At 36.2% G+C, this 15,265-nt stretch overlaps 1 protein-coding gene across 3 annotated transcripts in view; it reads left to right on the plus strand.

The window, feature by feature from the left end:
• The window catches only part of LOC118733561 (NCK-interacting protein with SH3 domain), an 81,147-nt gene extending 68,299 nt beyond the window's left edge, over positions 1-12,848 (plus strand). The window contains exons 3-9 of one of the 3 annotated variants that reach the window (XM_036463001.1): positions 9,143-9,292; positions 9,354-10,535; positions 10,614-10,811; positions 10,881-10,989; positions 11,460-11,669; positions 11,737-11,750; positions 11,813-11,902. In XM_036463001.1, coding sequence (XP_036318894.1) covers positions 9,143-9,292; positions 9,354-10,535; positions 10,614-10,811; positions 10,881-10,989; positions 11,460-11,669; positions 11,737-11,750; positions 11,813-11,815 — 1,866 coding nt within the window. In that variant the 3' untranslated portion in view covers positions 11,816-11,902. Of the gene's footprint in view, positions 1-9,142; positions 9,293-9,353; positions 10,536-10,613; positions 10,812-10,880; positions 10,990-11,459; positions 11,670-11,736; positions 11,910-11,992 lie in introns of those variants that run through there. The other 2 variants (XM_036462999.1, XM_036463000.1) reach the window with 2 other exon arrangements.
• The last annotated feature ends 2,417 nt before the right edge of the window (positions 12,849-15,265 follow it).

A 15,265-nucleotide genomic window follows, 5' to 3' on the forward strand; every position in this document is an offset into this window, starting at 1 on the left:
AACTATGTAATATTGATGCGCCTAAAAGATGCAGCGATTTCTATTCTCAAGCTACATACCTGATGACAGTACAAATGGAAATTATAATAGCGAGGTTTCAGTTTTTTAAACTATGATTTTTTTTTACCAATTACCTGGCAATTAATTTATTTTATACGGGACGCCAAATGTTCTGTAATTCTTTTAATGTCCTGTATTTGTCCCGTATTCGGGGTTTGGTATTTCGACGTCTTAAAAGCTCATTAAAATGGCATGCCTATGAACTTTTTTTAAATGATGTGGAATATAATCGTAACATTCTCCATAAACAGTTATTATTTTCTAATCTGAATGCCTGGGCTTCGTATCGAGCAACACATACAGTGAACAAAATATAAATTAGGATTCTACATTTTAGCAAGGTTCGGCTATTTTTCTTTTGTTTATTTAATGTTTATTATTTTTTTTAAGTAAAGCTTTTCCTAACAAAAACCATATAAATCCAAATTTCCGACTTTGTGCAAAAACTAAGAGAATTAATTCTGGAAACTTTCACCAAAATTTCAAAGTTTTTAAGCAGAACCTTTAGGAAAAAAAATGGTTGCAGTTTTGTACCTCATTAAAATTGAGTATAATAAAGTGCAAGTGCAACGTGCTGCTCATTTGCTTCCCTATCAACAAATTGTCGAGCATATTAACTTTGTATGAAAAAAATGCGTTGCACTTGATCGTACAAAAATTTAATGAAACTTTTTAAAAGTTTGATGAGTATAAATATCGAGAAATATATCTTACAAATTTGTGATGTTACTATAATATTGCTGTTTCAGGGCTAATACATATATCTAAGATCATTTAAGAAGGTGTTAAGATCTGTTAGCGTTTATGGAAAAAATTAGCAAAATTATTTTTTGTCCCGTATTCGGCTCGCATAAATATGGTCGCCGTAGTTATGTCCGAAATACAACTACGAATAAAAATAAAAAAGAAGTGAGACTATGAATATGCGCCTTTGTTAAGATAATTTAGGTAGGCCTTATTAAGTGAAGCGAGGCTTACCCAAGAAGGGCCGAAAAAGTGCCTGCCTCAATGCTTTCTTGAAATGCAAAGAAGGGCTTGTGCTATTTACAATTCACTCGCTTTTGGTATGTTTTTATTTAGCTTTACAATTCAACATCAAATACATTTTAAGTTGTACAAAACAAAGTTGATATTCATGTACTTTAAATAAATATATACCTTCTGATGTCCGTTCATTTGATGATCCCGGTATTCTAAAACGTGTTTGAACGCATATGTAAAGTGTTCTTATAATTACTTAATATATTGTGTTGCAAATTATAGTATAGAACTCTTCATTACTTATTGTTTTTTTTTTATTATTTATTATCTACAGAAAATTTTTTCTTACACTTCCATAGATATTTACATATATATATCGTCGCTCGAATAAAGAAACAGTGTAAATGCCACATACACTATTATTCGATAATTGCACCATTGGATAGACAATCCTTTAATCTATTAGAAAAAACTTTAGTTTTCTTAAATATCTCTTTGGCTCACTGACTTATTCGCGAAAAACGAAATTGTGTTTGTAATGGTTTATAAAAACTTCCAATTCGTTTTTCTCAAAACTATACTTTTCATGTTACACTATTTCATTATTCCAGCGACGATATTATGTATATTACAGGGTATACTAATCATATATATTCATTTGTCCGTCATTACTGTGTATGTGAGGCAGGCGGACGAACGCTGTTCCGCGCTGTGTACGAACTGTTGGGCGTGGTCGGAAAGGCGGAGTTTCCGATCCATGCATAAATTTTTTTACGCGGTCGCGAAAATATACGAAGCCGTTACAATTGTTTCAAATGAGTACTAAGCAGTCAAAGATATTGTGTAATTTTTCTGATCGCCGGTTAAAGATATTACTTTATTTAGTTAACTTGTTAAGCAAAGTTTTCTTTATTACAAAAAGAGATTCAGATGTGTCGAAGCAATCAAATTGTTTGTTAAAATTTTGCCATAAACACCGAAAAGCATAGTGCATTTTAAAGTTTGATTAACATTAGGTAGAAGTAGATACAAAAATGTATCTCACTCAGTAAGAAAGGACTACTGACCATCCCGTTCATTAGCTTAGTTAAAAAAAGAACCCCATACACCTATCTACGACTCTGAAGTGTCCGCAAATCTATAAGCTTCAGGCGATCTTTGTAGGGTGGGAGATTAGTACACAAACAATTTGGTATTTTATTGTTATTTTTAGATTCGAAGTATCTGTTCTTATTGTTTGTATACACGCAGTTAAGGATAATTTTTTTAAAACAAACGTACTGGAAAAGAAATTTTCTGAACTGGAATCTCATTGAAGAATTTCAAGAAAGAAGCTCTACATATGCAAAAAAATAACGGTATTAAAATGAACTTTACTATAGAGTATCTTCTTTAAATTGCATACTTATTCATTGTAACACCAACTTACTGCTATGTTAAGTTATTTTCGTCATTACTGTGTAATAAATCATAATTTCACTTTCAATTCTTCCCAATTCGCCTAAAATTGTTTAATTTGTACGCATATTTCGTGGGGTGAGACCGAGAAATTGGACACTTTTCCAAATAAGGGCAATCCCACTGTACATACATACTATATATGTATGTACTTATTTATGCCATCATATCATATATTGATTAAATTTTTAATTATGCTAACATACCTTTAATTCCTCACATCGCTCTTTAAGGCTTCCACTTGCACTTCACTGCTTTCCACTTCTCGTTGGGGCGAATTGAAGTAGTAAGTGTCTGTGTGTGTACTAGGGATGTCAATCCCGGGATTTCGGGATCCCGGTCTTTTTTAAGTCCCGAATATCCCGGGATTAGTCGATTTAAATCCCGGGATTGCTGGAAACAATTTTTTTGTTAGCCAATTAAATTTTTAATTGCGCTCAGTGATCGGACTTCTACCACATTGTGGTAGATATGCCACTTTTTTGTGCATGTACCACATCTACCACACAAGGTCTGAAATCTACCACATATTCGCGTTTTTGAGTAGTTTTATTTTTGATCGATATAGTTTTCTTAATTTTAAGAGCAAAAATTGTCCAACACTAAATACTTACAGCAAAGCCGAATGGGAGGAGAAAATAAACTGTAAAATAGCAAGTTTTCTCAGTAATAAATTTTTCTAGAGGAAACGTGGTTTTATTGTGTTGAATAGCAAAATATATGATTTGTAAAAGGAATAAATTGCGAAAATGTTAAAAAAACGGCGATTTTTGTGAAAGTATTAGCATCTAAAGTTTCTAAGGCGTTGTTTACTTTAACTTGAGAATTGTCAAAACCGCCAAATCCCAAGTAGAGGTTTCTGGAAAGTGCCACATTTGTGTTAGCTACATCGTGATGTGATAGAAAGAAAACCTAGCAGATGTCCGCAAGGTTGCAGAAATATCTCAAAATATGTTTGAAAAATATCTTGATATGGAATATCTTGATATAAAGCAGTTCCTTTACACTGTCAAGGAAAAAATTGCCAAAACTCAACGCAATATTTAGCAACATCAATCTTGTACTTTATTATACTAAAATTAAATTTTTTTTTTGTAGATTCTAATTAAAATGTTTGCAATTTAGGTGAAACCTTGCAGAATTTTTAAATTTTTGTACAAAGTTTGATCCAGAACCTACCACATTTCTTTGAAATCCACCACAATTTTTCTAGATTCTACCACACAAATTTTTTTTGAAGTCCGATCACTGGTTGCGCTTTACGCGTTTGCAACACCGTTTTAATAAAACAGCTGACTTTATATTTGGCGAAAAATTACGAAAATAAAACTGCCTGAATTTCGGGACAATCCCGGGATCCCGGGATTGTAGTTTCAGATCCCGAAAATCCCGGGATCGACAAAACCCCGAAAATTGACATCCCTAGTGTGTACTCAACCTATAATTACCCATGAAGATTGCCCATTTTTCGAATTTTCTTGTCTCCCAAAGCTGCAGCCGCCGTTGATAGTATCAGCGAAGTGAGTGGATAAAATGCAACTTGAGGGTTATTGACACCAATATTCGGGCGAAAATCTTTCGAAAAACACTATAGATGCTACTGCGTGTATTAATTCAAGTGTTCACACGTTCATATGTCCATACGTATGTACATATGTACATACATACAGCAGTGTACGGGTATCTAAGTGCTTTCAATTGAACTATTTCTTTCGAGAAGCAACGCCATTGAGTATGATATTCGTTTCTTCGCAGACACTCATGTATATAAATATTAGCCTCTGATTAAGAGCTTCCCATAAAAACTATGAATATACTTACATTAGCGGGCCTCACAAAAAAAGGTGAGGGTTTTCCACCGGAATTGCAAAATATATTATATTTTTAGTCTTCCGCTAAAATACTTACCAATATAGACCGATTGCAAGCCATGCAATCTGTACACCGTGCAAGTGCTTTGCAAAACTACGAGAATACCTCTATTATTTTGATTCCGTTGATACAATTTTTAAATATCTATGTATGTATATGCAAACTTTTTAAGCTACAACTCTTCTATCATATGAAGTTTAGAGCATGACAAACCATATTTTTGCTATTACCATTCAAAATTCTAAAAAAGCGGATTTTCGGCCCGCGCTAATAAACATGGTGTCTGAGTGTTCAAAATCGCTTGGAACGAATTGAACTTGTTTTGGCCCATACATCGTGATACGGTCTAATGTACATACAAAGATTAGCGTGCTCTTGTTTATATTGCTGCTGGCGTTAAATTGATGGAGGCAGCTGCATTTTTCACTATTTTGCAGGCAATCAAGTGGAAGAGCATTTCATTTGTCTAATAATGTCGCTTACTTATTTACAAGTCGTCGTACCCCTTGTGATTTGTTGTTGCTTTGTTCCTCTAACTTTTGTTTTTGCATGGATGACCTTATTCAATTATCGTTCTTTTATGCATCACACACACTCGTTTGTTCAATCTAATTTGGAATCAACGCACACAAGGACGGCAGAGTGTCTCTGTAGGGAAACATGGCAACAAATTTCAAAATTGTCAAACAGGACCTATTGAATTGATGGTAGGTTTGTTCTTCGAGCAAGAAATTTGTACGAATTTGTACGAATTATCATAATTTTTGCCCAAATCGCGTCCGTGCAGACCAAAAAATTATGCATCACTCAAAAACTGAGAGCACAAAGTGGCAGTTCTTTTGAGAGAAGTTGCAAATTCTTGCTGGAAAAATTTTAGCCATGATTGTGGCACATGGTTGCATTTTTGTCTACGATAATTTGAATAAATAAGTTCGTTAAATTTAAAAATTTATAAACGAGCGATTTTTTTATGAAAAAAGGAAGTAAATACTTGTTGATATAAATAATTTAGTTAATTCCAGTGATTTGAACTTAACTCGACTGAAAAAAAATTGTATTCGCAATCGGAATGCAATTGCAACCAGAGTCGATTTAAGAAAGCTGACAGCTAGTACGATAAGGAAATTGAAATGTATGTTAAAGGAAGTCAGAACAACAGGAAATATACATGTATATCCTCTTTTTGTCCATCTGAAAAAATTTTAAAAATTCTATAAAAATGTATTATGTTTGAAATGCAACCGTGGACACCAGCTGGCAGGGAAACTTGCGTTCGTGCAGAAATTTACAAGTTTCTCAACATGAGAGAGGATTTGAGATAATTCTTTCTTACTCTCTGATATTTTGAGTGTTGGATAGTTCTTGCTGGATTTTCGACGGAACAAACCTGGTGATAATAACTTTAAAGTTTAGCAATTTCATAATTTAATTTGCATTTTTTTTCTTAGGCGTGTTAATTCACTTTCGAATGTTAACTTAAATTTTGGTGCGCAAATTCGGTGTGAGTTAACTCTCCAAAGTGAAGTAGAATAAAAACCTAGAGCTCTTAATCGCGCATGTATATTTTCCTTAGTTCCGAATGGGAGCTAATTTTCTTACTGGTTTCGTATTACAACAATAAAAGTAATAAAATTCTCATAACGGAGGCTGGCGACTGATGTCCTTGCCTTGGGAATTTCTTTTATACAATTTTACTATAAACATGCTGCACACAATGCTGATTTTCCTCGTCATTGTTCTTTGGTAAATAACTATGATTATGAAGGAAACTTGTCTATAAGTTTCGCGTTTTTTCTCCCACGTCAATTCGCTTAAACATCCTCGCTTGTTCTATGCTCTTCTGTTTTGTATTTGGCGCTTACACGTTGGTCCCATCTTCTACCCCAATTTGTAGATGATGTTTCGTATGGTCATCGAACGGCAGGAAGTGTTTTCGCTCATTCGCCGGTAAAATTAGAAAAAAAGGGCGTAAAATTGTAGGTTCCTGTATTTGTGTATTTGTGTGTGTTGTGTATTTGCGTAAAGCACTTGGTAAAAGTATAAGCGCCAAAAATTTATTTATTTACTAGGTAGATGATCAAAGATCAGTAGAGGTGAATCATAAAGGGCTGCTGCCGAAGCTCACCGAAACCTAGTATAACATAACACGATCCTAGGCTAATACAGCAGCAAAAGAACAACAAGAAGTAAGCGCATTGTTGTTGTTGTCGTTGTAGCGGCTACAACAACCCCGCCTAGATGGATTCGTCCTTCAATCGTTGTCGTCAAGCTCTACTAAGTGGAGACTCAAGAAGCGTGCAGCCTCAATGGGGTCTGTCCATAAAGCGTTAGTAGAGTGGCGTTCAGTGGGCATGCGAAGAGATGTTTCGAGTCATGGGGTGTCTCTACGCATGCCGGGAATTCGTTTCGCATATCTGCATTTACTCTTCTCTAGTACGAGTTTAACCTGCTGCCGGAAGCCGTATTCATGCCTGATGTGTAGTGCGGGAGTAGAAGGGCCTCTAGTGTCTTCGCAACCGGGGAAAGGAGAGTAATCGGACGATAGGAGAGTGGCCATATACAGGGTGAGGACCTTGGATAGATGATCTCCCACAGGACCCACATTTTTCAGCACCAGCATGCAAATTCCGTCGGGTCCAATGGCTTTGGAGGCTTTCGCCTTCCCGATGGCTACCCTCACTTCGCCGCCGGTGAAAACAAGAGGCGCACTGGGTGTTGGTAGTTTGTGCAGCCTTCTGGTCACTCGACGCTTAGCTTTGTCCGCCGGAGGATGCAGTGTGAACTGCCGGTTAAAATAGCTCGCGCATCGCTCCGGATCCGACGAGGCGTGGTCGCTGAAAGAGATTTCGACTCTGTCGTCACGCTTTGGCAGATTGGGCAGTGACCTCACGGTTGACCAAAGCTTGCTCACACCAGAGGCGAAGTTACAGGTCTTCAGATGCTCTTCCCACTTCTTCCTCTTATGTACGTTTACTGGTTGCCGAATATCGGTGTTGAGATCCCTGATACGGGGATTTCCGGGATCGGCCTGACGAAGGTTATCACGCTCATCGGCTAGGACAGCCGTGTCAGCAGGAATATTCGGTCGGGAGTCCGAAATGCATCCTGGTGGGATGAAGCGGGCTGCAGCAGCAGTGAAAAACCTGCGGAACTTACGCTCACCTACGTGAACGTCGGTTGGTGTGGGTAGGGCAGTGAAGATGCTTTCAGTAAGATCCGCGAAGCCATTTCGATCCGGTTTAGAAAAGCTGACATAGGTTCGGTGATCCGCGGAAGCAAAGTCGGCAGGTTTATCAATCGAGATGATTATAGGCAGATGGTCTGATGCCAAAGTCAACATAGGTCGCCACGTTATGCTGTTTATCAGACCTGCGAGCTACTGCAGCTGTCCATAATCCTGGTGGGTGCGTCGTCGTTCATTGTGCAGAATGTCGAGTCGTCTATCTACTCAGCCAAGTGTGTTCCCCTGCGATCATTCGACAGGCTTGAGTGCCAAAGGTCGTGGTGTGCGTTAAAGTCACCAACTACCATTCGGTTTTCACCTCTGAGTAGCGCACCTATTTAAGGGTAATATCCTGCCGGGCAGCTGGTGACAGGGGGTATGTATACGTTAAATATTTCGAGCTCAACATCGACGATCAGCTCAATAAGACGATACTGCACGGTGTGGTGCGTGATGAACGCTAAACCTCCACCATTGTCTCGCTCGCGATCTCGACGGTGCACGTTGCATCCGGCGAAATTCAACAGGGTTGAATTGCCGTGCAACTTCGTCTCTTGGGTCGCTGCTGTTAATATTCCATGCCGACCCATGAATCTCCTCGATCTTGCTCCGTAGTCCGTTACAGTTGAATCGTAAAATCTTCGTGTGCTCATAGTCGCTCGGAAAATCGCGCGTTGTGCGCAGTCCTGAACATGCCCTAAATGGACACCAGCCAAGGCAAGTGTTGCACTTGACTGATGTCACGTTACGGAATATTCTGGTCTGTGGTCTGTTGTGTTTGTGGTGTTGTCTATTGTATTGTGTTGTGTTGCGGTAGTGTTTGTGTTGAGTTGCTCAGGCGGACTGTGGTATGCCGTGGAGGCAGCTCGGTTTAGGCAGCAAGGGGCCACGAATGAGGTGGTCCATTGCCTGTAAGTCGTAAGGCCTGAGCAAACTCGGAGGTGACTCCATCCGTTACAGGAGTTGTACCTGACGGAGGTGGAGTTATGATATAGTCGTCTCTGGCACACGCAGCAGGTGTAGGTTTCTGGCCCAGGGTTTGACTCGATGCCAGCCCTGAGCAAAAGTATGCGAAGCAGATTTAGCCCTATGGACGTACAACTTTTGAGGGAATTCGCCGACTTAAACGGGGTTAGATCGCCGAAACTGCAGCTCTTTGTCGGGTAAAACCCGAGTCATTTCGGTACGTAGAACCGGCTGTCGTGGGAATGAAGTAAGCGCAATCGCCCTGTCCCGTTCCCACGACAGTCTGGTCTTCGTAACCGGAGCGACCCAGATTTATGTCCGGCCAAGGACTGTCACTCTAACATCTTTCCCAAAAAAACTCTTTGGGGAGAAATGTTCATGCTGCTATAACAACAACTACATTGATTTTCTAGGGATCGTGATTTTTCTGTAAAGCTGTTGCTTATTATAGGGACATTCGAATGAGCTCAGCTCGAAAACTCAACATTTACTCATCATATTTACATATATGCCTTCTATTTCAAAAATGTATCACAAGCTCATCAATTTTACTATATAAATTTTCTTTCCGTTAATTGCAAGGTTGAACCGGATTTTCTAATAAGCTTCCTCAACTCCTCAATTGAGTCACTTGAAAAGTCTAAAGAGACGGAAATCAATGGAATCATGCCGAAAGAAGAACTATTGGAGCGGCTGCGTGAAAAGAAAATGTCCATGGAAAAACTATATTTGGTAGGTTCATGTAAATATTGCGCCCATCGCACCTATATATATATATATGTATATCTCTCAGGACTATTCGGAACGTGACTGCGACTCTTCTTTGTCTTTCTCGCAAAGCATTAGTGAGAAAAACTACTCTAAATCACACAGCAATCGTGCCACATCCGCGTCCGCACAACAAACACCACATAGTCCACAAAGTCCTCCACGTTCCAACCGTTTGGATAGCAATAAAAAGTCGATGTCTAGCCCTGCTGTAGGTGTTGTAATACCTCAAATTATGCAGGAATCCACTAGCATGGGCACTATGCAGATACAGACTCAGCAATCACAACTTCAGCAGCAGCAGCAGCAGCAGCAACAGCAACAACAACAGTCGCAACAATCACAGTCAAACAATAAGGGCAGTGATATCACACAGGACAACAGCATCACATCGGAGCCTTCAGAGACTACTACAACTACAACGACAACCAGCGAAGATGTGGTGACCACATATAAAGAATCGAGTCAAAAAGAATCTTCTCTACATAGTAGTTATTCAAAACAGAATGGCAGTGATATAAAGAGTGAAGCAGGCGATGCTGGTGGTGGCGGTAGTGGTGGCAATAACAGTTGTAATGGGGCCGGTGTTGGTGGAAACGGTGTAATCGAGGGTGCAAATAATTTAACAGATGCCAGTGAACATTTCAATGATGAAAAAGTTGCAGAAAAATCTGATGGCAGTGAGCCCATAAGTGATGGTCGTGATGGCACAACTTTGGCGAACGATGGACGTGGTGATTTTACTAACAGTGTAGAGAATAGTCAAGCGCTTGATAGTGAGGATAGCGCCGTACAGCCCGGCGCTATCGCCAATTCCACAGCCACTGTAAGTGCCGCCATGTATGGAGTGACTCGGGCGAATTTAAAAATTGAATCATCGGATGTTTACCAAATTGTTGATATAATACGACGCAATACAAATCTAAGCTTTGATTTGTCATGTGAGGCGTTACGTGTTGTCTTAACTAGTCTAGAGCAATTGTATAATGGTGCCATAAATCCATACTTAGAGGCGGTGGCGATACATGTGACTGATAAAGTGGAGACACCCAAAGCGTTGCTGGGTATGACACACGATTCCAAGCGCTTGCAGTACATATTTTCACAGCTGGCTGATTGCAAAAACGATACTGAACAACGCTCTTGGATGTTGTATGAAGATGAGGAAGATATTATACAATTTCTGGAGGAGCTAGTAGAAATACTGGTTTGTAATAATTAAATTCTATTTAATATATATGTCATGTCTCATTAATTTGTGTGCATATGATATATTCTATTCTAGAACAATGCAGACGAAAATATTAGTTGCTATGAAATGTCGTGTGATCAGTACCAGGTGCTTATTAATCTAGTGCAGTATTACCAAATGGAAACGCGTTGGCCGATAAAACAGCTACTACTGAAAACGTTTACTGCTGCTTGCCATTTGGATCATATTATAGTCGATATTTTACTAACATCTGTATTGCCATTAGAAATCGTAAGTTTTCAAGATGCCTTTTAAAATATTTGGGCAAGCTATTGTACATCTATTTGACTCGTTTTGCAGGTAGAAGATATGAAAACCAATTTTGCCAACCTAGATAAATTTAAGAAACTTGTCAAAATGTTAACAATAATATTTTCCATGGGGCAACCAATGCCAGTTAATCATCAAGGTGAGTAAAAATTTGATTAAACTATTATATACTTGTTTTGGTTTCCAAGCTTTAGTTAAATACCAGAGATCACACATAAAAGTTATCACACTCAAGTATTCACATATAGTACCAAAAAATATCCGTTACTGAAAATTCAAATCTCATTTTGCTACTAAATACATATGGGTGTATGTTTTTATGTAAAACTACTGAACTACGACTTTTGCGTGCTCAAATGACTTGTTTCAGAGGTCTCCGAAATACATATAAGTTTTGATATCCTGGTATGTACTAAAATAAGGCTCCACTTTCCATTATATACTTAGATATTGTATTCCGCATTCCGAGTGGACAGTTTTTACGAAATAAACTAGACTCTAAGTTAAGACACTTTTAAATTTTTGTTTCGTAGTGTGACTATAGGTTTACATCTGTACTCCTTAATATTTTGTTTTACTGCATTAATAAATTTATTTATTTCCTTTCAGATTACCTTGGCGTACACTTTGCGAGTTTTCTTTTGGAAATCGTTGAAGGCAATAACCCCGAGAGCCTTGTTGACATGGTTATATCATTGATACTGGCCTTTAATTTGCAATTTACTGACTTTTCACAAAATGTTGTGGTGGAAGCTATGCAGAACTTGCCAAGTGCGAAAGTTTTCACAGAAAAAATTCTTTTGCTGTTAAATAGAGAAGGTGACTACAATTTCCCTGCATATGTATTTCTCTATTGCTGTATTTTGCTTATGTTCTTTTTTTACAGAGGATCCCATAAGGGTATTGAAACATTCAACTGAGAGCATAAATTCAGTACTAAAAATATTTATCGATATATTTAGTAATCCAGATACTGCTGGCATGTTTTATACAAACGATAACAAAGTGCTCATTGACATACTAGTACGACAACTGTCCGATTTATGCGCGGGAAATCCGGTAAAATTGCAATGCTACATATGTGATTTTTGTATGCATTTTATAATGACATATATTTTGTTTTGTATATTCACACTTTTCAGCTGCGGCGTTGCTATTTGGAGTTATGTCGACGCATTTTGCGCAATACAAATTATTCGGAGCATCAGCATCGCAAGCAAGATTTTATGAAAATATTTACACGCATCTTTTGTGAAGAGACCGAGTGTAGCGCATCAGATCAACAGCTAGTGCGTGAGATTGCTAATGAATTTCCACAGTTATTCAAGGCCTAAATAGCATTTATTGAAGGAGAATAGAAATAGGATTTGATGACTGAGCAAATATGTAGTAGTAAAATTTTAGTAACTCATTGTTTTCATCATTCAAAAATATTTGATATATAATTTTGTATTCGCGCCTTATTTGTGATGATAAATTTTCAATTTAGATAATATTGTGTGCGCATTTATCATTTGATTAATTTGTAAATATACATATCTATAAGTGTGTATATTTATTTTGGTATATTTCGCTTTAATTTTCATTGAAATAATAACCAAATGCCAAAGATTTTTTTTTTCATAATATTTTAAATCATACATTTTTTTATGCTCATATGTAGTTTTATGTTTAGACTTAAAAATCAGACTTGAATTTAGAGCTTTAAGTAATTAAAATAATGGTCTTAATAGTGATGAAAGGTGTGCTCATAAGCTCCACAGTTATGCGCAAATTCATATGAATGAAAGTGTATATTTAATGCGTAAACATAACAAGTATGAAATGAGGCAATTAGTATAAAAGAAATAGTGAAACAGTTTGCAATATTGAAAATTATACCTGAAGTCTTATAAAGTGTGAGCATATTTAATAATTATGTATCGTTAAACTAACCCAAATACGCACTCATTCAAAGGAGTAAGTGGTTGTTGATAAACCAAATTAGAGGTAATATCTGCGAAAGCTACACAAAATAATTTTGTTTGCAACCAAAGCAAGCAATATTGCACCAGAAGTTGAAGGTTTTTTTTAAAGTTATTATGTATGTACAGTGGTCCACAAAATAATAGGAGTGCGTTATTTTGGTCAGTTTTTGCTATTTGTCTTTTGTTTATTTAATGTTTATTATTTTTATACAAAAGTCAAGCTGGGTATACAACAAACAACGAATAAATTCAGATTTCAACCTTTGTACAAAAATTATTAAAATTCTGTAAATTTTCACCAAAATATCAAACTTTTTAATCAGAATCTTCAGAGAAAATTCTGGTATGCAGTTTTATAGCCCATTCAATTCTAGTCTGAAGAAGTGCAAGTTTCAAGCTGCTAAAAAATTCCGTTGATTTTTGGCAATTTTTTTTGCTGGCACTGTCCCCATATAAAAGAAAATTGTCGAACATACTTTGTATGGAAAAAACGTGAAACACCTTCAACCGAAAAAATTCTCAAAAATCAACGGAATTTTTTAGCAGCTTGAAACTTGCACTTCTTCAGACTAGAATTGAATGGGCTACAAAACTGCATACCAACATATTTTCTAAAGATTCTGGTTAAATAGTTTGAAATTTTGGTGAAAATTTGCAGAATTTTTATAATTTTTGTACAAACTTGAAAATATAAATTTATATGGTGTTTGTTGTATTACCAGCTAGGCTTTTACAAAAAAATACGAAACATTAAATAAACTAAAGACAAATAGCCAAAACAGGTTAAAATATCCCACTCCTATTATTTTGTGGACAACTGTATATGTTTCCTGCATTTAAAGGGTTTCCTAAGCGCACTTTGGAGAAAACTTTCATTAAGCAGGGATCACACGATTTGTACATTTTAAAAGTTACAGAATGGTGTTGTCAGGAAATCCCTTTATTAAGCTGAACTGAAACTTCTAAACAACAACAAAAACGTATCTAGTCCAACTTACTAAATAATAAAATTTTGATTTAATATCATTTATAAAAACAAAACTTATTTTAAGCACAAAGATTTGTATTCCAATTAACAGCTGAAGACAGCGGCAAAAGATTTTTACCTTTTAAAACAAAATTCTAATGCAGAACAACGTAATGAGTAAACGAAACTTCTTAATGAAAACAATTAATAAAAATCAACAAAAAATCCAAAACTTGAAATGTTAAATTTGACTATATAATCTATATAATGAAATCAAGTAAATAAAAATATATTAAAAAAATATGAATATGTTATAGCCAATACTAAGGTTTTGAAAAATACATACATATGCATACATAACAAAAGAACACAACTTATTTAAAATTTAAATTTTCTAAACAATTCTCGATCAACTAAAAATATACAAATATGAAAATCAATTTAAAATGTTCACAGTAAAACTAAAAAATAACGTGTCTTTTTCATGCATCCAAAACCGATTTACCACTTACTGAAAATAGAAAATCAGCAATTCCGCTACGATTCCTTTTAATAAAAGTTGCAAATAATTCTTACATTTACTAAGTTTTGAAAAATCAGTTAAGCAGTTATTAAAAGGAAAATAGGTACTGCTAAATTGACTTTGTCAAAAAGTTTTAAAAATGTATAGATTATTGTTATTGACTATTTATTAAGTTTACTGTTATATGACTGTTTTAAAAATCCATTCAAGAAGCATCCAATGACAAATGTGTTCATTCATTTTTGAAATGTCTACACATGCACATTTTAATTCGAGATTTAATCAAAAAATTTAAGATGAAACTAATAAAATATATTTGTTTTAATCGAGAAAGTAACGGTGTATTAATTGTATTTTTTTAAATGGTACTGTTTAAGGAATAGTAATAATAATGGTGTTATAAAAGGTATTGAAAGTTACACAACATTTTTCATAGTGTAGCCTAATCGAGAAAAAAAAAACATTTGCCAGTCATGCTAAATATGTATGTATGCATGTTATTGCAAAAATATCAGCCCTTTGGCCCAATCTCTTATCTCGTATATTACAACGCATAAACAAGTAGAAAAATTTTCTATATACTTTAGGATTCGAACAAAATCCGTAATGACACTTGTTCACGTTACTTAAAGAAAATTTACAATTAGGTACTTTTATATTCTGTAAAAATGATTTGTAATGACAAAATAGCTCAACGAAGCTCTAATTTACCTTGCCTTTCGCCCTTCTAGCAAAGACAAAGAAACGATTCGTCGGACTAAGCAGGGTAGTAATGCCGTTGGGACAACTGATACTAGTTGGAAATACCAACTGAAGCCAAGTCTGACTCCGCTAGGTCCTTCCATTACAGAGAGGTATTCCAAGTGGAATACTTTCAGGTAAATTTTCGTTTCGCAAAAAACCAGTTTCGGCATAGTGCCATCATCTTCAGTGACACTTTGGTTTCGATTAACATCAC

The sequence above is a fragment of the Rhagoletis pomonella genome, unplaced genomic scaffold (genome assembly GCF_013731165.1).
Source record: "Rhagoletis pomonella isolate Grant_MI unplaced genomic scaffold, Rhpom_1.0 Rhpom_scaffold_00002, whole genome shotgun sequence".
Classification (NCBI taxonomy): Eukaryota; Metazoa; Arthropoda; class Insecta; order Diptera; family Tephritidae; genus Rhagoletis; species Rhagoletis pomonella.